The following is a 24,644-nucleotide window of genomic DNA, read 5'->3' on the forward strand; positions in this document are numbered from 1 at the left end:
GACCCGCATCAACAATCGAAAGGCAACAATCGAAAGGTAAAATCGGTGATTCCTTTCGTGATTGTGTTGTGATTTGAAATGGGAAGTGTCAAAACTCTGACTTTGTTTAATTTTGGTTCTCTATCTGTATCTCTCAAAGTCTCAGTCGGTACCGGAAACCACTTGCAACTGTGTGGAAGCGAGGCAGCTGAGTCGAATTGAAAGGTCAAGAATCTCTGTCTCTCTTTGTTGTTTTGTTTATGAGTTTCGATTTGTAGATTGTTCTCAATGAATCAGAGTTGATGTGTATCTTCTGTTGTGAACATAAGTTAGAGAATCAGATTCCAAAAGCTTAAAATATAATTTTATAACTTTAATTTCTATTTTCCTGAGCGTTTTGTATATCAGAAAACATTGATCATAGTTTTGTATGTTTTTTTGTTTCATTGTATTTATAACATGATTGGTTTGATGTATATAGGTGAAACGCATAAGCTTTGCGGTCCTGTGATGCGGATTAACTTGGTTGAAGGTGAAACGCAGAAGCTCTCAATAAATTCCGAGTTCTTCTCTGCAAAGTCAAGGTTTGTTCCCTCCTTTACAGTTGTTACTGAAATGAATATGTCTTGATTATGGTTAGAATAGAACTGGGGATAATAAATGTTGTATACTGTTAGTTAATGGTTGGCTTAGGTACTAAATATGTGGTTGATCGATTGTTGTTGTGTGATGAATGTGAATAGATAAGATCGATTGTTGTTGTGTAATGAATGTGATTAGATAGGAACGATTGTGGTTGTGTGATGAATGAGTTTAGATATATGTCTACTCCATTTAAACTTCTCTTCCATTTATTTAGCTCAATCTCTTTAATGAAACAATTTAAACTTCTCTTCCATCTATTTAACTCAATCTCTTCCATCTAAATTTTTTAACTTCTCTTCCATCTATTTAAACTTCTCTTCTTTATCATCTCTTCCATCTTTATCATCTCTTCTTTATCGTCTCTTCTTTATCATCTCTTCCATCTCTCTTATAATCCATATCAGTATGGATTATAATCCATATGGAAAATATGTTGATCTTCTTAATAGTCAACATGAAAGTGTGACTTCTTTAGACTCTCCGCCAGTTCATGTGGCTCGCACAGAAGGCACTGAAGATTCATGCTTCGGTGACACTCCTGCAGAGCGTAGAGAGCGAAGAACCTGGACGCCTACAGATGATATAGTTCTAATTAGCTCGTGGTTAAACACTTCTAAAGATCCCGCTGTAGGGAATGAGCAAAAGTCAGGTGCATTCTGGAAGAGAATTGCGGCCTTCTTTGCGGCTAGTCCTAAGCTTGCAGGCTGTGAAAGAAGAGAGTCAATGCACTGCAAGCAACGTTGGCACAAGATCAATGATCTTGTGTGCAAGTTCTGTGGAGCATATGAAGCTGCAGGGAGAGAGAGAACAAGTGGCCAAAATGAGAATGATATTCTCAAACAAGCTCACGAAATCTTCTTCAACAACTATAAAAAAAATTCACACTCGAGCATGCGTGGAAAGAGCTCCGCAACGACCAGAAATGGTGTGATTTATCTACTGCTAAAACCGCCAGAAGCTCTAAAAAGAGGAAGTGTGAGGATGGTTCACAATCCTCAACATCTCACGCAACTGACTACAAGGCTGGTGAAGCGGATGAGGGAACTGCTAGGCCCACTGGTGTTAAGGCAGCGAAGAGCCGTGGTAAGAAGACAATGGAAGAGGGGAAGGGGCTGGCCGAGTTTGAGCGTATGTGGTCCATTAAACAAGAGGATTTGACTAGGAAAGAAAGACTCTCAAAGTTGGGTCTACTTGACCGTCTACTAGCAAAGACAGAACCATTGGCTGAGTACGAAGAAGCTCTAAAAAAGAACCTCATCAACGAGTTGTTCTCCACTTAGTTTAAGTTTCATGGTTTTTGTTGTTTGGACTTTGTCAAAAATGTATCTCTATGACTTGTTGTTTGAACGTTGTCGTGAATTAATATGAGTTGTTGTTTCTTGGTTATGACAAGAATGTATCTCTATGACTTGTTGTTTGAACGTTCTCGTGAATTAATATGAGTTGTTGTTTCTTGGTTATGACAAGAATGTATTTCTATGAGTTGTTGTTTGTTGGTCATGTTCTGTTGTTAACATGTTCTTCTCGTGTGTAATTATTTCAGGTAAAGCCGGGTGTGGAAAACTGGTGTAAAGTGAGAGAACACTCACGAGCTCTGTCACAGAGTTGTAAAGGCATGAAAGTGACAAGTTTTGGAATTTTCTGTCACAGACTTGTATTATTTTGTATTGGTGTGTCACGAGTTATGAAAGTGTCATGCGCTTTGTATTGGTGGTTGCACCAGAATATTGTAAACTCTCATGTTTTGTAATGGTGTGTCACGAGTTAAAGTGAAGTCTTTCTTTATAAACTCTTATTGTTCTCTCTTTAAAAACACATAATATCTTGTTCTTATTCTCTCGTTAAACTCCCAAGTCCGTAACGAGAACAACACAAAAAGTTTCAATATTAACTCTATCTTCTGTTCTTGTTCTTGTGTCTCTTCTTCTTGTTCACTCTTTCAAGTTTAATAACATAGTCTCTTCTTCTTGTTCACTCATTAAAGTTTCAAATCTATACCAAAAGAATCCGAAACTATTTCTTTTTCTCAAAAACTCTTTATCCCTCTTATAATTTCAAATCCGTACCAAAAGAATCAAAAACTCTACACATATATGTCATCTTCTTCTCATAACACTTTTGAGGGATCAATTGATGAAACTTTTGATCAATATTTTGATCAACATTTTGATCAAACGTTCGAGCATTTTTCTATTGATTGTGGTGATCAAGAAGAAGAAAGGAAAAGAAGGAAAAAACGAGTTTATATCGAACGAAATCGTGAAGAAGGCGATGTATGTTTATGGAATGATTATTTCAGCGAAGATCCAACATATCCTGAAAATCTATTCCGACGACGATTTAGAATGAACAAACCATTGTTCATGCATATTGTTGACCGACTCTCCAATGAAGTTCAATTCTTTCAACAAAAGAGAGATGGTCTCGGCAGGCTTAGTCTCTCTCCACTTCAAAAGTGTACCGCAGTCATTCGTGTCTTGGCATATGGTAGTGCGGCTGATGCGGTCGACGAATACCTCCGACTCGGTGCAACAACTACTCGGTCATGTTTGGAAAATTTTGTGGACGGAATAATTTCTTTATTCGGCGATGAGTACCTAAGAAGACCAACACCTGCTGATCTTCAACGTCTACTTGATATTGGTGAGCATCGTGGATTTCCCGGGATGATAGGAAGCAGCGATTGTATGCATTGGGAGTGGAAGAATTGTCCCACCGCTTGGAAAGGGCAATATTCTCAGGGTTCGAGTAAACCAACAATTGTTTTAGAGGCGGTTGCTTCATATGATCTCTGGATATGGCATGTGTTTTTTGGACCTCCAGGTACCTTAAATGATATCAATGTTCTTGATCGCTCACCGGTTTTTGATGACATAATAAATGGTCAAGCTCCGCAAGTCACTTACTCTGTCAACGGAAGAGAGTATCATTTGGCGTACTATCTCACCGATGGTATTTATCCGAAATGGGCAACTTTTATCCAATCTATTCCAATACCACAAGGGCCACAAGCAGTTTTATTTGCTCAACGTCAAGAAGCTGTCCGAAAAGATGTCGAGCGTGCTTTTGGAGTCTTGCAAGCTCGCTTTGCCATTGTTAAAAATCCAGCACTTTTTTGGGATAAACTCAAAATTGGGAAGATTATGAGAGCTTGTATCATACTTCATAATATGATAGTAGAAGACGAACGAGATGGGTACACTCAATTTGACGTTTCAGAGTTCCTACAAGGAGAAGACAACGGGAGTTCACAAGTCGATCTCACATATTCTACAGATATCCCTACAAATATCGCCAATATGATGGGTGTTCGAATTAGAATTCGTTATAGACAAATGCATCAACAATTGAAAGATGATTTGGTTGAACATGTGTGGTGTAAATTTGGACGTGATGAAGAGAACAACTAATCTTTGTTTCAATGTTTTTATTTAAAATTCAATGTTTAAAATGTTATCTTTTATTATGTTTTATTTAATAAATAATTTTTATTTTTAAAAAAATTGTTTAATTTTTTTTTTTTAAACTCTTAATTAAGAGACCTGCATTGAAGCACCTAAATGTTGCCGTCTCTTAAACCACATTTATTATTATAAAAAAATTAAGAGACCCATTTAGGGTCTCTAGGTTAATCATGTTCGTAGAGTCTCGTAAAACCAAACTTGGACTGACCTGACCGGTACTTCACAAGGGGTTTTAATGTATGGTTTACGTACGTATTTTATGTAAATGGCCATGTGCATATTTCTATTTTTCCATGTTCATGCGTGGCGCCACTATCATCATCCATAGATCGTGCAAAAGAGTGGTGGAGTAGAATAATTTCTTAATAAAATTATAACTTTTAATTAATGCGATAAAAATGCAAGATAATGTAGTTTCGAATTAATTACACCATATCATATCCATCAAATCATGAAATTCAAAATTTTCGGAACCATGCACGTGGACTGTAGTTTAGCGGAAATCAAATAGTCAAACAATGAAGGCTTCAGTTTTCTTATGAAGAAAAACAGAAACTTTTGATGAAACTAATTTTACAAAATATATAGTAATATTTGTAGCTACTTTTTTTTCAACTTGCAGCTACTACTTTTACTGATTGTTGTCATGACTGTTTCGAGCGTAGAGCACCATCTGACATAAAACATTATGCCTATATACTTATATATATATATATATATATATATATATCTATATATATTCATTTAAATGGTAAAATACTAAAATGTCTTTGCGTACGCATAAGCTAAAATACAATGAAACAACATAAGACTACGTGGATTATGCATAAATACTTACGTGAAAGGTACCTTTTACTATGATCTAACTCACTTCGATCACTTGATAGTATATTCCAATAGTAATGAGTAAACCGAATACAGGTGTGGTCACACTATTACAAGCTAAGCTTAATTGGTTAAGGTAATTAAGTTTTATATTGGTTGGTTTAATAATTTATGATAGAATCATAGAGAGTGGCTGGTGCTGACAATGTTATTAATGCTAAATTAATATACTGGACCACAAAAAAATGGACTGTTCGATAATCAACCGAAGACTCTGTTCCACTCAATAAATGCGAGCATCTCTTTCATTCTAAAATATGTTTTATTTATCTTCACATATTTTTTTATTTTTTATTTTTTTGATAAAAGAAAATTACAGTTTAATGAATCGAACTTTGCACTTTGCTTTTACATCCAATGTTCGAGTATATCATTTTATCTTTACACTGGCCTTGGTATTTATAACGCAGAAATTGATCTCTTCACTTGTTTTTATAGTTAAATTGTAACAAATCTTTTACATATGTAACTGTCTAGGAAGTAGGAATTGGTGGTATGTATTTATAATTATTTATAGTCAAATCCTCTATCACAGAAGTCAAAATGATCCTTTTTGGAGCGGAGATTATAGGCTATAGTCATGTTTGCGTCTGCTCACGATGACCGCAGTGTACGAATAACACTGATGGCATGCATATTCATACAGTCATACAAAACTATGATTAATCAGTTAGTATTAGGAAATTACTGAAAACATAAGTAAGAACATATCAACCATCGTTATTTTTTTTACATCTAAATCAGTGATATCATGCGCTTAAATGTGACTGACAAGTACGGCATTAATTAGTCCGAGAACCTCTAACAGATTATATATGATTATCAGTGTGTTAATTCAAATACATTAAATATTTAAAATCAAATGAGAAAAAAAAGTTGTACGTGTAATCATATACAAGAAATAAATAAAAACAAACAAAGCCATATACTCCTCTTTCAAGGCTCAGACACGACAAGTAGTCCTAGTTAGGGGTGATTATTTTGGGAGTTGCGAAGATTTTATAAAAAACATACTATAGCTTACGGTAATAAATAGCTCTTGATTTCTTCCAGTGTTTTAAATATCTCATTTAAATACATTTTTGTCAAATCTAATTCATATAATCACTTAACGTTGTTTGATTCTCTTCCCGACTCAATGTATATAACATTTTTTTTTGGACAAATTATTTTTTTAGGCCAAAAAAATAATAACTATATCCTATTAGATTAATTTTTTTACCACTTTTTCCTTTAATACCTTTTAGCATTTTCCAAAATAAATCAAATAAATAGTTTTACAAACAAAAAAAATTCAAAAAATAGTAACTACCAATGAAAAACTTATATCAATTTATTGGTATTTTTTCAAGTTCTAAAAATGTTTAAATCACAATTTCATATTTTGTTCTACAAAAAATAGAATTGGCATTCCACACAGTAGAAAATGTAATTAACTTTTTTCATTGAATCTAATATGTATAGAATATGTGATCTACGTAAATAATCGTAATCTAAAAATATTTAGAAAACACATTTCGCGCTTAACCTATTGTTCTAAAATCTGTAGAATTCAGAATCTACACATTACTATAAATCTAAAACTTGTAGAAATTAGAATCTACACATTACTATAAATCTAAAACTAGTAGAAATTGATTTTAAACATGTTTATTGTGTTCTACATATAGTATAATACAAATTCTACGGATAAGTATAATCAGTTGCAAAAATATGGAAAGAGAATATTTGGAATTATTCAGTTACTTTATTTATTAAATCTTTTTCTTTTTAAACCAGTGATTTATGCATATATATTGATTTCTGTTTATAAACTTTTTAAACTAAAAATAAAATATACACAATAAAAATTTATCTAAATATTAAATATTTCTTTGAATTTTTTATATAAAAATTTATAAATATTATCATGCTATTAAATATACAAAAATTGATCAATTAATTTATATTTATTATATATTTTTCAATTAAAAAGTTTTCAATGCTAATATGAATAATATGAAATTTTATGTTATTGATAACATAATATTTCTATCATCTTTTTATAATAAAGTTGTTTAATGTAGTATATAATTGTTAAAATATGTTATGAAATTAAGTATAAAGTCAGATGGATTAGAGATTTTTTTATATTATATAAAGCATCCTTGTAAGTAAGAGATAATATAAATGCAATACTATATATTTTTGGTTTCAAATATTGCATAACAATGAGTGTATAATTCGTTTGTTGAAAAAATAATGCAAATATTTAGACATCAAATAAATAAATAATAAAAAGTAAACATATCCTTTTTTTATTATTTGATGAGCATTAAAAATACCTTTAGTTCATGTATTTATTACAATTGTGTCATTTTTTACGTGGCAACTCCACAAGTTCCCTCACCTATTCTATTTAAAACTCCTTTGTTAACTAGAGTAATTACACATCATGCCATTGATCAAAACATAATTACCTTAGTTTTGTCTACATTTGCCACATATATACGTTGATACGTATTACATCAAACCTTATCATTTATTTCTTGTGTTAGTTACCTTAACCGAAGTTCTACGTATTACATCAAACATTTTAAAATTATGTTATTTACCTTGACTGAAGTTTTTTCATTAATTTGTTTCAATACAAAAACATTACTGACATACGTAGTGGTCTAATTTTTTATTCAAAATGAATATAGATGCGAAAAAGTTAATGTGTGATTATCAATCAATGTTTGTTTTCTGAAAAATCCTAAAAAGTATTTGATGATCAATACGTGCTCAAGTGATTGATTTTCTTAAAAATGCGAAAAAATATTTGTTCTCTTAAAAATATATCAAGAGGAAAACTTTGTTTTCTTAAAATAGTGAAACAGAAGAACCATGCATATGGTATATAGTTTCATTAAATTGTTAGATGATCCCCACCTTGCGATTGTAGAAACTAAGGTACAATACGATTTTCTGGCATACAATTATAAAAACTTACCTTAGGTGATCTATCGTAATTAAGATTTTAACGCCAGCTTGCATAATGCAAATAATGGCGGAGCAAATTGCCCATGATTCAAACGTGATTTGCAAGGACGAAATTGATTGATGATTGGGAAAAAGGAAACTTCTAATAACTTTGATATATTTTTAAATTACAAATTTGGTAAATTGATGGTAATAATACGTGATTTGCGAGGACTTGACTTTTGTATATAAGGAACGTAGATTAAGGTTCAAATTATTAATCAATTAATAATCGTGAACTTTTTTGAATTTGTTCAATTGCGATTGATAAAAGGAAGTTTGCATTAACTATTTACAATATTAAAATAATTCTCGACTAAGATTGAAGCGCAAGTTATGTGTAATATTCGATTTAGTTACAGCCATTATTTTGAATCCATATGACCACATGGCGATTCCTTTTTAGTATAAATATACGGCTTCTATAATTCAGAAAACTCACCACACCTTTCTTTTCGACTTTGCTCATATCAAAGCATTCTCTCAAGCAATTAAATGGCTGGCTTTAACTCTGTTTCCGATTTGAAACCATTCAAGACATTGTTTCTTTTATATTTTATTAGTCTATTGCTTATGTTTCGTTTTATTTTATATTTATAATTTATTTTATGCAAACAAATATACAATTTTTAAACAAAAATTCCGCAGCTTAATTTAGATTGACATACTAAATTTTGTCTAACCCTTACTTTATAACATATAGTATTTTTTTCTATGACTTTAACTTTTATTATGTCTACAAATTAAAAGTGATAATATTTTGAAATCTATTTACTCTGCGCAAGGCGCGGGTTATCACCTTGTGTTTAATTATTAATAGAACAATTATATTGGGCACATGATATGTCCACGACCAAACAAAAATGTATATTGCAATATTATATATTTTTGGGAATTTTTAATATCTTTTAATTATTTTAGTTAAAATTTATATTTTAATATTTAACAATTGTTTTATTAATTTTAATTTCGAATTTTAATTGAAATTAAAGGTAATATTGTCATTTTAAAAATATTTAGCCTAATAGGACATAAAGTATATAAGATTTTTCTTTTTTTTATTTGCATGGAACAGAATCGCAAATAACTAAAAATTCTACTTTTTTTTTTTAATTTGAGCATGTAAATTCGACCTGTTAACATTCGAAATCAATGCAGAAACTATTACAAGAACATAAATAAATTATGAAATGCAAGCTTGTTTGTCTGTTTCCCGGGAGATCCTCGAGGCATAACCTTAAATTTCGTGTTCTTCGTCGTGTGTAGCCATTAAAATCAGTTATATTTTAAGAAAAAAACTACCAGCATTTATATTTTCTTGTGTATATATTGGACTTTTTTTATAAAAGGCTTTGTATAGAGGGAAAATTGTTTTTTAGAGCAAAGAAATGATAATTATGTCTCTTTAGACTAATTCTATATATTTTATGTCTCATTAGGCTAATTATTTTTAAAATGACAATAATGCTCTTAAAATTGTAATTTTTAAATATAATAAATAATGGGTTCGATCAAGCGGGACCAATCGATCCGAAATTACAAAGTCGAACGGATCGATCGATCTCATCATTATGCAGAACAAAAAGAATGCTGAGCATATACTGATCGACCTGATCCATTTCACTCGATCGGCAAAGGTCGATTTCATACAGATCGGCTGATCTCGAATTATAGATCGATCGATCCCATGCCCAGGTAAGTATTCCAACCTGAAGCTACAACCAATTCCCAAACACCAAAGCATAGATATGAATCATGGTAGAAATAATGTGAAAATTTTGTGAACAATCAATGAAATATAGAAGACGGCGTGAGAAGAAGGTTAACACGTTTTTTTTTAAATCGATTTTTTCAAAATATGAAAGTGAATATTCCCAAATATTTGTTTTCCATATTTTTCGAAACTGATTTCTTATCCGTAGAATACATGTAATCTATAGAAATCGGTTTCTACAGGTTTTTTAGAATTATAGTAATGTGTAGATTTTGATTTCTACATGTTTTAGATTTACAGTAAATCTGTAGAAGCCGGTTTCTACGTGTTTTAGATTTATATTAATGTGTAGATTTTGATTTTTGCAGATTTTTGATCGGTAGGTTAAGCGCAGAATGTGTATTCTAAATATTTTTAGAATATTCTTATTTACGTAGATCACATATTCTAAGCATTGTAGATTCAATGAAAAAAGTGGATTTCGTTTTCTACTTCGTAGAATGTCATTTCTACTTTATTTAGAACAGAATCTGAAAATTATGATTTAAAAATTTTTAGAACCGAAAAAAATACCACTAAGTTTATATAGGTATTTTATCAATAGTTACTATTTTTCCAATTTTTTTTGTTTGTACAACTATTTATTAAATTTATTTTTAAAAATATTAAAGGGTATTATAGACAAAACTGACACAAAATAGATTTTAGTCTAAAAGAATATAGTTACCATTTTTTTGCTAAAAAAATAAAATAATTTTCCCTTGTATATATTGGACTCATAACAATCAACCGTTGTTGGCAAAAATAGGGCTTGGTTGGATTTTATATGAATGTTTTATTTATGAATTATGATACTAATTAGATTGGTCAATGTCCTTTATATATTATTTTAAATCTGATTATATTTTGATATGGGTTTTTAATACGTTCTTTAAAATTACGGTTTTTGTACTACTTTGAACTAAATTATACTGTATTCTATAACACATAATATATCGTATTTGAACCACTTACAGATCGTGGTCAATAAAACCACAATCGATCACTAATAAATTAAGATCAAATCTAACTCGCTTATACCATGTTAAAACCAAAAGACGATCACACCTGTTTTGATTTAATGTTAAGTTTCATCCATAAACCAATAATGGGTAAGCACGTGTAACATCCCGAATTGTGATATGTGAAAATGCTAAAAGAATTGATTTGACTAACTATGTCACTAAAGTTGACTTTTTTTTTTCGGAGCACATCCTAAAGAACTCCAGAGTTAAGCGTGCTTGAGCTGGAATAGTGGAAGGATGGGTGACCTATAGGGAAGTGATTCACGATAGCGTGCGAGTGAGACCAAAGCACAAGAAAAGGTCGGGGGGTGATTGCAGGATCAGTAAACAATGATTTCAAGCCTTGGAAAAATTAACGGACCGATCGCTGGAACGGGATGGGGCCCACAGGCCGAGAGAGCTGACGAGGGCGGCCCATTAGACGTGGACGGTCGGGGCGTTACAAGTGGTATCAGAGCTGGTTAGCCATCTCAGTTCTGACCTGAGAGGCGTCTTGAGACCTGTCGTGGGCCGCAACGAGGACGTTGCGTTCTTTAAGAGGGGGTGAATTGTAACATCCCGAGTTGTGATATGTGAAAAGGCTTAAGAGAATTGATTTGGCTACCTATGTCACCAAAGTTGACTTACCTTTTCCGGAGCACATCTTGAAAGAACTCCAGAGTTAAGCGTGCTTGAGCTGGAGTAGTGGAAGGATGGGTGACCTATCGGGAAGTGATTCGCGATAGCGTGCGAGTGAGACCAAAGCACAGGAAAAGGTCGGGGTGATTGCAGCGTCAGTAAACAATGATTTCGAGCCTTGGAAAATTAACGGACCGATCGCTGGAATGGGATGGGGCCCACAGGCCGAGAGAGCGGGCGAGGGCGGCCCATTAGCCGTGGGCGGTCGGGGCGTTACAATTCAATTGGAGACAACTTGTCTTGTGGAGAGTTGTGAAAGGGTGAGGTCTTGGGTTCGAGTAACGCCAAGCGCATCAATAATCTACCGGTGGATGTGGAGGCAGTTCCTTCCAAAGGGAGGGGTTAGGGTCGGTGCGCTGCAGCGCTGTGAAATCTGAAGTCCGCCGGACGGGTTTTCACAGCACGTGTGTTGATTAATATAGATAGTGCAAGTTTCCTTCTACTTAATTTAGAATTTATAACTTCCACTCAAAATTATAGTACAAAGAGAAAGAACAACTTAATTTTCTTTTGACAAATAAAATACAAAAAGAGAGTGATGCTAGGAGCACAATATTCAACCGAAGGGTAAGTACCCACTTTTTTGTTTCTTTATCGTCTAGAAGATTATATTGAACATGAACCAAGTTACACAACCGATGATGATATAAAGTTGGGAGTTAAGCTAATTCCCAAAGTTTAAAGCCACTGGAAAAACAACACTCCTGCTATTTTTTCTTTTTTTTTTTTTTTCCCAAATTGAAAACTTTATATATAACAAAAGGCTTTTACAACCATCAAGAGCATATCCGATTACGATTCCACAAACCTCCCCAACAAAAACCGTTATGATACATAACTACACAATCATCATCAACACCCACACAAGGGTGGACCAAAAGGAAATTGCCATGACTCTGTTAACTATCATATGCTCCACTTTCATTCACGTACATATGATCCAACCAACGTGGATGGCCAACCGCTACATAAGACTGCATCAGACCAAGCTGCCTGACACTCTGAGCGATGAAAGAGGCACATCTAACTGAAGCCAAAAGTCCAAACCTTAACTCCCATGCCTCGAGAGACCGTAGCTCTCTCTTAATCTCTGTAGCTTCAAACTGTAAGTTAGGCCACAAGGCGGGTTTCTCTATTGCCTCAACTATATCCCCAAAGGTTGAAAGAAAGATCACCTTATTCTTCTTCAAACTCTTCATACTTTCTAAAACCCACAACCAGATCTGTAGCTTAGCCTCATTGATCGACTTCACATCTGAGAAAGCCCTCCTACTATGTAGTAGAACTCTTCTCTTCTCATCTTTCACTATCCACGCCGCCCCCATGAACCCAAGACCTTTCGACCAGTCCATGTCAAACTCACAAAGGACCCATCCTTTGGCAATTTTCGGAGCATTACCTAGTACTCCCTTCTCTATCACACCCGCCTCCACTTGGTCCATTCCACTCTGAACTTGTTGAGCTACAAACCATACATCAGCTTCCTCTTTGGCTTTCTTTCTGATTTCATCTGCTTCAAACAATTTTCCTTCAAAGATAAAGGCGTTTCTGTTCTTCCATAAGTACCACAGGACCCACGGCCAGCTTCTGTTGATTTCAATATCGAACCTTACATCCTTACTCACCTTCAGGAGGTATGCGATGTTTTCATAGATCGAATGGTCGCTGAAACCACCCCGAGGAGAGGGGATATTGGATACCGCCCAACACTTCCTAGGTAGGTGGCAGGAAAAGAGTATATGGTTCACCGATTCCCCTTCAAAGCCACACAGCTGACATCGATCATCGCACTTCATTCCCCTTTCCCTTAATAGATCAGCTACCGGCAGGGCTTGAGACACAGCTTTCCAAACAAAAGTTCTTATCTTAGGGGGCGTCTGCACTTTCCAGATTTGAGATTTCAGGCTATTGAGGGATGGTTGAGCTTCGGCAACTTGACGTATCTCTTTGCTCTTTTCCTGGGCCGCTAGCCAATAACCCGATTTAACCGAGTAAGCACCTGATTTGTTAAACTTCCACACCCAGAAATCTTCTTTAGACGTCACCGGTTGGTTATTCAAAAGAATTTGGATGTCTGAAGGCACAAAAACCTCTTCCAATGCCTGAATATTCCATCTTCTATTTTGGAAATCTATCAGCTCCCTTACCCTCAAATTCACATTGAATGTACAGTTTTTTATCCAGGGAGCTCTCATGCCGTACCCATCCGCTTCATCTTCTACCCATTTGTCCGTCCAAACGTGTATAGAGTTTCCATCGCCAACTCGTTTCTGCAGACCTTTAAGTATCAGTTCCCTCCCAGATAACAAACTTCTCCAAGCAAAGGATGGCTTGTCACCCAGTTTGGCGTCCAAAAAGTTAGAACTTGGAAAGTATCTGCTCTTGAGGAATCGGGCCAACAAGCAGTGGGGGAAAGTAAGAACTTTCCAGGCCTGTTTAGCCAGCAACGCCTGATTAAAGGCTTCCAAGTCTCTAAATCCCATTCCACCACTCTCCTTTGGCAAGCAAAGCTTCTCCCAAGCTATCCAATGGATTTTCCTAATATGCGCATCAGATCCCCACCAGAAGTTTGCCATGGCACTGGACATATTGGCACAGATTGTTTTCGGGAGTTTAAAGACTGACATCGCAAAAACAGGCAGGGCCGATGCTGACGTCTTTAATAATATTTCTTTGCCGGCCTGTGATAGGTTCCTTAGGTACCAAGCATTCAGTCTACCATTCACCTTTCCTTTTAAATAGCCTAGCAGGTCTACCTTAGAGCCGCTAAAGCATTCCGGCAGCCCCAAATATTTGCCTGAACCTCCTTCATTCGAGATACCCAGCACCCTCTGAATCGCAAGTTTAACAGCGGGATCAACCTTAGATCCAAAGGATACGGCTGATTTCTGCAAGTTGATCGTCTGTCCTGTTGCACAGCCATACACCTCGAGCACTTGGTTCAGAGTCCTAGCTTGATTTTCAGACGCTTTGCACATAAACAAACTGTCGTCGGCAAATAGCAAATGGTGAACTGAGGGCCCCTCCTCAACAAACTTCAAGCCGTTTAGCAAGCTTAATCTTTCTGCTCTATTCAATAGGTGTGTAAGCCCTTCCGTACACAACACAAATAGAAACGGCGAGAGGGGATCACCTTGTCGTAGACCACATTGCGGTTTGACCATCCCAAAAGGTTGATCATTCACCAGTACTGCAAAGGAAACAGAAGTGACGCATGCCATAATCAGCTTAACCCATCTGGCGTCGAAACCAATAGCCTCCATCAAGCTCCTAAGATAGCTCCATTCCACCTTGTCGTATGCCTTTGACATGTCCGTTTTCACCACCATTGTCTCAGTCATGATGCTCGGATTAGTCCGTATAGCATGAACCGCTTCATGGGCAATTGCAATGTTATCTGTAATCAGCCTCTCCGCCACGAAGGCAGATTGATTGACGGATATCAGCTCAGGGAGGATGGGCTGTAGGCGATATACCAATACCTTTGCGATGATTTTATACAGGACGGAGCATAAACTTATCGGTCGCATATCAGCCATAGTCTCGGGCTCCTGGACTTTAGGTATGAGACAGATATATGTGAAGTTCCAATCCGCCGGCATTCTCCCTGTTACAAAGAACTTCTTTACTTCAGCTGATACTCTTGGCCCTATCTCATCCCAATATTGTTGGAAGAAGAAACCCGACATTCCATCCGGCCCTGGAGCACTTGCGCCTTTTATACTGAAGACAGCACATTTGATTTCCTCATCAGAAACTTCGACGGTCATTTGCCGGTTCATTTCATCTGAAACTCTTGGTCTCATATCCTGTAGCAAAGGCTGGTAGCTTGGGGGATTAGAAGATCTGAAAAGCTCATTAAAGTAGTCGACCGCCACTTGAGCTTTTGCTGCTTCTGACCATTGCTCTACTCCATTCCCATTCTTGATTCTAACCAGTCTTTTCTTCGCTCTGTTTGCCTTAACCGATTCATGAAAGAAGTTGGAGTTTCGGTCACCATATTTAAGCCATTTTTCCATGCTTCTCTGCTGCCAGTAGAGTTCCTCTTCTTTATACGCTCTACATAGCTCTTTCTTTATCACCCTGATCGCATGCCAACACGGGTAGTTTCTTGATTGAAACCATTCTAGCCTCCTCTCCAAAATATGAATTTTATCTTTGGCATTGAAGACCCTCTGTTTCTTCCATTCACTCAAAGCACCACGACAGTCTCGAAGTCTTTTCGCCACATTTCTATTTTCGGACCCTTCCGCTGCACCTCTCCACGCCTCTATGATCTTATGTTTCACTCCCGGTTGAAACAAGAATTTTTTGTCAAATCTGAACTGACCCACTCTTCTTTCTTGATAAGCTTGAAGTTTCAGTAGCACAGGTCTGTGATCAGAGCCTCGTTTGTCCAGGAACCTCTGATTCGACCCAGGAAAAAATCTCAGCCAAGCTTTATTCCCAAAAGCCCTGTCTAGACAACATTGGATCCACTTATGCCATCTTTGCCCCGCCCATGTAAATCTGATGCCAGATGACTCTAGTTCTTCCATTCCACAAGCCGCAAGCATATCCCCAAAAGGTTTGAATGAAGCTTCAGATCTCATGGGGCCTCCCGTTTTTTCATCATTGTTGAGGATGTCATTGAAGTCTCCAATTAAGCACCACTTATCTCTTCTGGTGACCCCTATCCTGCTGATTCTTTCCCAAACAATCTCCTTCCCCTCTGAAGACGGTTCACCATATAAACATGAGAGGAAAAAACTAACCTCTCCATATTGAACCTGCATATCGATCAGATTCTTATTTGCATATTTAATATCCAGCTTGATGTCGCTTTTCCAAAATAATGCCAAGCCCCCACTCAAGCCTCTCGGATCAATTGTGAATACCCTATCATACCCGAGCCACTGCTGCAAATCCACCAAAATGTTTCTACAATTCTTAGTCTCCATTAAGAACATGATCTCCGGGAAATGAGTTCGACGTATTTCCCGGAGTCTCTGAATTGTCAGGTCTTGAGTACGTCCCAAGCCCTGGCAATTCCAGCTCAATATGCTCATTAAATATTGGGCGATCCCTTCCTCGGGATCACCTTTAGGGTTTTAGACTTCTCCGAAACTAGAAGATCCCCAACTTCAGTTTCTACCTTTCTCTTCTTACTCCCTTCCACTCTCTTATCAGCTGCTTTATCCCATAGGACTCCCTCTTCCTTTTCCGCGTTCAAAAGCAGCCTAGGATTTCTTCTTGACTTGGGAGGACGTCTACGCTGATATGTTTTCTTCTTAGTCCCGGATGAAGCACACGGTTCCGAAAAACCAGTACTAAACACCGTCGAACTAGGAGGAGAACCCATATAAATGGCATCAAACTTAGTGTCATCACTTCCACCCATTGTGATCTTTTCAGCGTTCCATCGTCCTGCTGTATCAGCTCTGATTGCAGAAGCCATAAATTTCTCCTGTTGGTTTCTGCCTTCCAAAGGCTTCTTTAATTCCTCATAGCTGAAAACTATCCCTTTCCCTCTGTCAAAGTCTTGAGAAATAATGGGAGGTGTCTCAAGTCTCAACATTGTACGCTTCAGCATAGGATCTTGTTCCACCGCAGCTACCGAGCCTCTCACTCTTTCTTGCCTCACGTATCTGTCCTCTTCGGTGGCCAACATCATATACTGTCTCATTTCATCCAGCACCTCTTTTATTATTTTCGGCTTTCCAGTAATTGAACTTATCCCCACCTGATCTTCAGTAAGAACTCCAAAAAGAGGATCATTTTCTTTTAAAACAACTTGTTTTACTTCCATCTCCTTTGAGATCCTTTGGCTTCTTACAAGAGTTTCATCTTTTCTTCTTTTCACTACCAGAGGACACACCTTTTGCTCATGGTTCAGCCTATGACAAGTAAAGCATCGCTTTTGGATCCTTTCATAGTCAAAATGGATCTTCACCGGCTTTGCTCCTTTAATGTTGACAACCCTTGACATCTTCAAAGGGTTCGCCACATTGAACTTCACTTGGACTCTTTCATAGGGTTGAGTTTGCGGTTTTGTGGGGTCAAAGATAAATTCCTTAACTTCTCCCAGCAGCTCTCCCAGCGCCATGATAGCTTCCTTTGTGTAGTAATTCATAGGAATGTTGCTAATCCGCACCCACAGCAGAATAAACTGCAGATAATCGTCTGGTGGTTCTTCAACCCACCTCTCAATCGCCAAAGCCCATTCATTGAAGGTATGTACTCCTTTCGCCAATACATCAAGTAAATCGTACTCATGGTCGAAGAAGAATTGAAAACGCTCCTTGGACAGAGCCACTCCTCGACATCTACCCTCCTTCTGCCATTTTCCAGGCATCCTCCAAATTAAAGTTGACATTTTCTGGCATTCTGGGTTTAGGATTCTACCCACCAGACTCAGCTTATTCTTCTCATTCGAACAGAACCCCGGTAGATCCGGCATTTCGAACGGTTCATCTTCTTCCTCCAGTGAAAGAGCCATCAAGGCTCTGTCCATTGCCGCCGACATCGGTAAAGATAATCTTCGAAGCTCCAATCAGACTAAAACCAAAGACGTTCACCCGATTGATTGCCCCAAATCCGATCTAGCTTTTTCCACGATCAAAGAACACTCGATCTTATCTTCACTTTTACTAAAAAGAACGTAGAAAGAACCACAAAGTGGTTGAACTGCTTCAGGAAAACGTGTTTTTCTTTCTTTTTCAGGGACCCACGTACCACTACTTTACTCCAAGTTGAGAGAATCCTGCTATTTTTTCTTTACCATTTATTTTTTTCCAAAACTATTAAAAAAATCCTCGTAAATTTATGTATTCTATGATAATATAACAGTGCATTTAAGTGTCCATAAAGAGATTCCGAGACCGTCCTTTCTCTCTCGACTCAAATCTCAATTCAACCATAACAATAGTAACTTTCAAATATAAAAAATATTATTTTAAGTTTTTTTATTATTCTTCCCGTATCTAGAAGGGTTCAAGATAAATGTTATGGGGCTTTGTTGTTTTCTTCCTTCCCGAACTGAACCAGTGTCATGTAAAAATCACCAACTCATAAGTCAAACCCTATAATTCCATTCTGCTTTTTTCCTTGTCTACAAATAATGGCTGCTGTAGAAAACAGAATGGTGCCGGAAAATCTAAAGAAGCACCTCGCTATTTCAGTTCGAAACATTCAATGGAGTTACGGAATCTTTTGGTCTGTCTCTTCTTCTCAACCAGGGTACATCTCCTAATCTTTACCCTTTTTTTCTCTAAGTTTAAAGTTTTCTTGGCTTTCTCCACAATACTTGAGATATTGTTGTTTCTAATCAAGAACTGAGAAAAAAAAAAACTAATTATGGGCTCATTTCAACATTCAATCTTTCTCATTTTCAAATTTTATCTGTATGTTGTGGGTTAAAAAAAAGACTGTTGGAATGGGGAGATGGATACTACAATGGAGACATTAAGACGAGGAAGACGGTTCAAGCATCGCAAGTTAAAGCTGACCAGTTGGGTCTTGAGAGAAGTGAGCAGCTTAGAGAGCTTTACGAATCTCTCTCCCTCGCGGAATCTTCAACCTCCTGTGGTTCTCAGGTCACTAGACGGGCTTCCGCCGCCTCTCTCTCTCCGGAAGATCTCACCGACACTGAGTGGTTTTACTTAGTATGCATGTCTTTCGTCTTCAACATTGGTGAAGGGTAATTCCGTCTTTAATCTTATAATCCATTACTAATTAAACCATTTAAAAAAAAAAAACAACTTCAAAACATGTATCGTACTTTTTGATAAAAAAAAATTATGTACTATATATATATTTTTAAAATTATGTACTATATTTCTACTTACAAAACTGACAGAAAATGTATGCTATTGCAAAATTTCAAAGATCAATGTAATTTCGTATAGATATGAATTATGATTAATCAAACTTAATTATAATTAAGAGTACTTTGATTTTGTCTAACAAAAAGACAAACATCCTTTATTATCATGTCTCCTTCAGTTCTCATCTTCCACTTATTCCGACATGGACGAGTTTGATTGTTACAAACGCAATGTTTTTACGTTTGTGTTTTTTACAAAGTATCAACCTTAGCATGAGTTATAAATGATGATGTATATAAGCATTTTTTTCGTCCGGCCGATTAAGAATAAAACATAAAATGATTTTTAAAAAATGTCTTTTTATTATTATAGAATTCCCGGAGGAGCGTTGGCGAACGGGCAACCAATATGGCTATGTAACGCTCATACCGCCGACAGCAAAGTCTTCACTCGCTCTCTTCTCGCAAAAGTAAGTTCTTGAGTAGTTTCTGTTTTCAACTGGAAACGCTATAACTAAAACGCTTTTCCATGTGGCGCTGCTTTCGCTCTTTTAAGAGTGCTTCGCTTTTGACAGTGGTTTGCTTCCCATTTCTTGGAGGAGTTCTTGAGATCGGCACGACCGAACATGTAAGCCAATATTTTTATATTTATCCTATAAAACTCAGCCGTTTCGACGCATTAGGAGACCACACCAATCAACAGGATACATAATCCTATTAATTTTTTATCTATCAAAAATTAGCACAAAAGGTAAAGGTATTTCTAGCATGTATATTAAACAACATATTTATAATTTACATTGATTAGGTAAATAAAAATAGGACAGAAAAAAGTCCCATCTGACAAAAGGTTTAATTTCTCCGACATTTCTAATCAATATTGTCATAAAGCTGTACATTTCCAGCGTTTAATAGTGAATAATGAAAGTTAAAAGGGCTAATTTATTGTCTTTTAAAAAAAAATTATTTTAGGTTGCAGAGAACTTAAACGTGATACAATGCGTGAAGACATTGTTCCTGGAAGCTCCTCATGGAACTTTATCAACGAGATCCGATTATCAAGAAATTTTCGATCCTTTAAGCAACGATAAATACATTCCAGTGTTCGGAACTGAAGCTTTTCCGACAACTTCTACAAGCGTGTATGAGCAAGAACCAGATGATCATGATTCGTTCATCAACGGTGGTGGTGCATCTCACGTACAGAGCTGGCAATTTGTGGGTGAAGAACTCAGTAACTGCCTTCACCAACCGCTTAATTCCAGCGACTGCGTTTCTCAGACGTTTGTTGGAGCGACTGGGAGAGTTTCTTGCGGCCCAAGAAAGAGTAAGAGTCAAAGGTTAGGTCAGATTCAAGAACAGAGTAACCGTGTAAACATGGACGATGATGTTCATTACCAAGGCGTGATCTCGACGATTTTCAAAACAACACATCAGCTAGTTCTTGGACCGCAGTTTCATAACTTGGATAAGCGGTCAAGTTTCACGCGGTGGAGGAGGTCATCATCATCGTCTGCAAAATCGTTAGGAGAGAAGTCACAAAACATATTAAAGAAAATTGTTTTTGAGGTTCCTCGGATGCACCAAAAGGACACACTCGAAGATAGCGGTAATAAGGTTGGAGATGAAACCGCGAACCACGCCTTGTCCGAGAGGAAACGCCGTGAGAAATTGAATGATCGGTTCATGACGTTGAGATCAATGATTCCTTCGATTAGTAAGGTAACCTAATCCATCAATTTTGCTTCAAATAGTGTTTTTGTATGTGCATGTTAAAACTATTATGTTTTCAAGGGAAGTAATCTTATCTCATGTGGTTTCTTCAGATCGATAAGGTGTCGATTCTTGATGATACGATTGAGTATCTTCAAGAACTGCAAAGACGGGTTCAAGAATTGGAATCTTGCAGAGAATCTATCGATACAGAAATGCGAATGGCTATGAAGAGGAAGAAACCGGATGGTGAAGATGAAAGCGCCTCGGCTAATTGTTTGAACAACAAGAGGAAGGAGAGTGATATGGGAGAAGATGAACCGGCTGATACCGGTTATGCTGGTCTAACCGATAATTTGAGGATCGGTTCGTTTGGCAATGAGGTGGTTATTGAGCTTAGGTGTGCTTGGAGAGAAGGGATATTGCTTGAGATAATGGATGTTATTAGTGACCTCAATTTGGATTCTCACTCGGTACAGTCCTCAACCGGGGATGGGTTATTGTGTTTAACTGTCAATTGCAAGGTACATCCATTTACACAAGCTAAATTTATGTTACCCAACCGGAATGTGAGTAAACCGAAACTGATATATATTTTAATGTTGGTTGCAGCATAAAGGGACAAAAATAGCCACAACAGGAATGATTCAAGATGCACTTCAACGAGTTGCATGGATATGTTAAAGGTCTCACGGTTTAGATTGATAGAATTAGCTTTTGTTCCGGTTTAATTTTCTGATCTTTTGTACTCAGATATTCAAAACAGATCTTTTTTTGTTTTTTTTTTTTGAGATTTTGAAAATTTTGGACGATCCTTTGGAAATCTTGTAAAATAGAATTCCTTTTGGTTCATAACGTAGTCGTAGACTAATATGAGTTCCTTAGTTGACATATAATGAGATTAGCTGAAGTGAAATGAAACACTCGGCCTAGCTCGTGCAGTAACCATTCTTGATGATAAGTAATGTTTGCAAAAGAAAAAAAATAGTAAAATAGTACCAAATGCATATTTTGTGACTAGTTTAAGATTCTACCAAACAAAATCATATACTAAAATCTAAATAGATAGAAGATAGTTCGATTTCAATATTCTTTTGGTATATTTAGGAAATTAATGTTTTAAAAATATAGTTTGAAAATATAAAGATGGTTGGTCAAAAGCTGCTAGAAAAGTGTTTTGTTCACATACAATGCCTTAGTAAAAGGAAGTAATGTCATTTCAAATAATTGCAGCTAACACCACTGAGAAATTTGAACATGCGTAACCCATTTTAACAATTACTTTATCATAAAAAGAAGGAAGATATCTAAGCACAAGGAGTCGGACTGTATTTGGATTTCGTATGGTAGCATCAAAATAAAGTCTCTATCTTTTTAGTAAGAAGATGTTAACTTTATTGCAAAGAATACAGAACGAGGTGTTAGAAAATTGGGTTGAGACATTTCTTGATTTAGAACAAGAATAGTAGAGTGGCAATTCTTTGATGAGATTGGTTGGCATGGTAGGTGGCCTTTAACATGATCCATCAATTGGTGAATTTGAGGTGTTGTGTAGATCGTTGGGTAAAATCCCGAGTTGTGATATGTGAAAAGGTTTAAAAGAATTGATTTGGCTACCTATGTCACCAAAGTTGACTTACCTTTTCTGGAGCATATCCTGAAAGAACTCCAGAGTTAAGCGTGCTTGAGCTGGAGTAGTAGAAGGATGAGTGACCTATCGGGAAGTGATTCGCGATAGCGTGCGAGTGATGCCAAAGCACGAGAAAAGGTCGGGAGGTGATTGCAGGGTCAGTAAACAATGATTTCGAGCCTTGGAAAAATTAACGGACCGATCACTGGAACGGGATGGGGCCCACAGGCCGAGAGAGCGGGCGAGAGCGGCCCATTAGCCGTGGGCGGTCGGGGCGTTACAGGTTGTTTAGTAAAGGCAACATGGAAAAGAGTCAAAAGACTATATGAATTTGTTCGAGAAGATTGTGGACCTATGCATGGAACCTTTTTTTTGGCTAACCAACAATATGTATAGATCCAACTAGTGTGTTTAAAGATGGCTATATACCAAAAACTAGTCCAACTAGTTTGTATGCATCTGTAATTAATATGTTTATATTCGACTTTAACATGCATAACGATCCAGCTATAGCATGCATAACTTAAGACTATAGCATGTGTCTATAATGTATAACGATCCAGCTATTTGTGGGACACCATAATAACTATAATTCAAGGCTGATTCTAAAGCTAGGGAGACTATGGACCCGAGTATCTGGAACATCCTAGCTAACTACTATATGTATAAATTCTACTACAACATATATAACTTTACAGTGTGCAAACCTACATGTATCATGAACAAATCTGACTACATCATGTATAATCCACTTATAACTTATAACATACAAAATCCAACCTACATTTCAGAGCCGTTGTAATTACAGTAATCAGTCATTCAAGTTACACTTTCGATAACATAAACAGAAACTTGATTTTGAGACCAAAGCTGACTGACTCGAGCCAATTGTCAGCATAGTGAACTACTATAATTAGGTATGGACATTCGGATCCTGAATCGGATTTTGGTAGGTTCTACTCTTTTTTTTTTGTCATCAACTTTACAGATTCATACTGACTCTGTAAACCAAATCGGGTGATCTGCATCCATGTGAACGACAAAAGACGGTTGCCTCCTAGCACTGCGTGCTATTCTATCTGCTGTTGAGTTTTACGTCCTTGGTACATAGATGATCTCTGATCGGGAGAAGCTCTCTTTCAGGATTTTGACATCGTCCAAATAATTTGCAAAAGCTGGTCATTCTTCTGGTTCTGAAACCATCTTCACCAATTGAGAACAATCCGTTGCAAACGTAACCTGGATCTGACGTAGATTCCTCATACATTCCATTGCCCAGAGGAGCGCTTCCATCTCCGCATAAAGAGGAGAGAGACTAGCCGTAACATTCATCGCCCCCAACAATCCATCAAATCCTTTTAAAGTGCTGAGCCAACCTTGTCCTGGAAAAATATCACCCTCTTTCCATGAGCCATCTGTGAAACACCATCTTCCTGGAATTGACGGCAAAATCATATCCACTATTTGTGGTGTTGTCCTCTGTTCATTCAATATTTGTGCCTCAGCCCACAATGTTGATTCTGTTTCTGCTAATTTAAGCGTATCCATGGGATCCATATCCAAATTACTAAAAACTTTATTATTCCTAGCTTTCCAAATATACCATTGTATCCATGCAAACTGATGATCTTCTAGCTGCGGGGAAATTCTCCAGAAAAGATGATCCATGTTTGTAAAGAAAGAACTTGTTGGAAAAATATCTGGATTTGACGGTATCTTTGAAAGAGCCCAAACCTGGAGTGCTGGAGGACATTCAAAAAACACATGGTTTATCGATTCCTCTTGGGCTCCACATCGTGCACAACAAATATCCCCTTGAATCCCCCTCGCTTGTAAATTTTTCTTCACTGCTATGCATCATGTCACCAATTGCCATAGAAAATGTTTTAACTTTGGTGGACACCGTATTTTCCAGCAGAAAGCCTTCAGAACATCCACTGTGGAACCAATCAGTAACGGTGGTCTCTCCCTATCTGCATAAATCTGTTCTAGTTGATATCCTGATTTGACTGTATACTTCCCATTTTTGGTGAAGTGCCATCCATCTCTATCTACCCTCTGAGTC

At 36.7% G+C, this 24,644-nt stretch overlaps 3 protein-coding genes across 3 annotated transcripts; 2 read left to right on the forward strand and 1 right to left on the reverse strand.

Moving 5' to 3' along the window:
* Positions 1-1,029: 1,029 nt before the first annotated feature.
* LOC106393485 (glutathione S-transferase T3-like) lies at positions 1,030-1,904 on the forward strand. Its single transcript, XM_013834181.1, has 2 exons — positions 1,030-1,435; positions 1,528-1,904. Exons 1-2 carry the CDS (start codon positions 1,030-1,032, stop codon positions 1,902-1,904), a joined length of 783 nt encoding a protein of 260 aa, XP_013689635.1.
* A 10,427-nt stretch (positions 1,905-12,331) lies between these two features.
* Positions 12,332-17,937, reverse strand: LOC106393483. Its single transcript, XM_013834180.1, has 2 exons — positions 16,513-17,937; positions 12,332-16,453 (listed from the first exon to the last, which is right to left on the reverse strand). Exons 1-2 carry the CDS (start codon positions 17,935-17,937, stop codon positions 12,332-12,334), a joined length of 5,547 nt encoding a protein of 1,848 aa, XP_013689634.1.
* A 352-nt stretch (positions 17,938-18,289) lies between these two features.
* LOC106390918 (transcription factor EGL1-like) lies at positions 18,290-21,764 on the forward strand. Its single transcript, XM_013831470.3, has 7 exons — positions 18,290-18,650; positions 18,838-19,110; positions 19,610-19,706; positions 19,793-19,864; positions 20,209-20,958; positions 21,063-21,473; positions 21,562-21,764. Exons 1-7 carry the CDS (start codon positions 18,532-18,534, stop codon positions 21,631-21,633), a joined length of 1,794 nt encoding a protein of 597 aa, XP_013686924.1. The 5' UTR covers positions 18,290-18,531; the 3' UTR covers positions 21,634-21,764.
* The last annotated feature ends 2,880 nt before the right edge of the window (positions 21,765-24,644 follow it).

Source organism: Brassica napus, chromosome C9, assembly GCF_020379485.1.
Source record: "Brassica napus cultivar Da-Ae chromosome C9, Da-Ae, whole genome shotgun sequence".
In the NCBI taxonomy this organism is placed as follows: Eukaryota; Viridiplantae; Streptophyta; class Magnoliopsida; order Brassicales; family Brassicaceae; genus Brassica; species Brassica napus.

What these genes read in the sequence shown, in the direction of transcription:
- LOC106390918 (XM_013831470.3), top strand. Translation starts at nt 18,532, where the DNA reads ATGGCTGCTGTAGAAAACAGAATGGTGCCGGAAAATCTAAAGAAGCAC. An exon ending in GTCTTCAACATTGGTGAAGG is followed by an intron (nt 19,111 to 19,609) that starts GTAATTCCGTCT and finishes TTATTATTATAG; the next exon opens with AATTCCCGGAGGAGCGTTGG. An exon ending in CTCGCTCTCTTCTCGCAAAA is followed by an intron (nt 19,707 to 19,792) that starts GTAAGTTCTTGA and finishes CGCTCTTTTAAG; the next exon opens with AGTGCTTCGCTTTTGACAGT.
- LOC106393485 (XM_013834181.1), top strand. Translation starts at nt 1,030, where the DNA reads ATGGATTATAATCCATATGGAAAATATGTTGATCTTCTTAATAGTCAA. An exon ending in TGCAGGGAGAGAGAGAACAA is followed by an intron (nt 1,436 to 1,527) that starts GTGGCCAAAATG and finishes ATGCGTGGAAAG; the next exon opens with AGCTCCGCAACGACCAGAAA.
- LOC106393483 (XM_013834180.1), bottom strand. Translation starts at nt 17,937, where the DNA reads ATGTCGGCGGCAATGGACAGAGCCTTGATGGCTCTTTCACTGGAGGAA. An exon ending in AGAAGTCTAAAACCCTAAAG is followed by an intron (nt 16,454 to 16,512) that starts GTGATCCCGAGG and finishes TGGAATTGCCAG; the next exon opens with GGCTTGGGACGTACTCAAGA.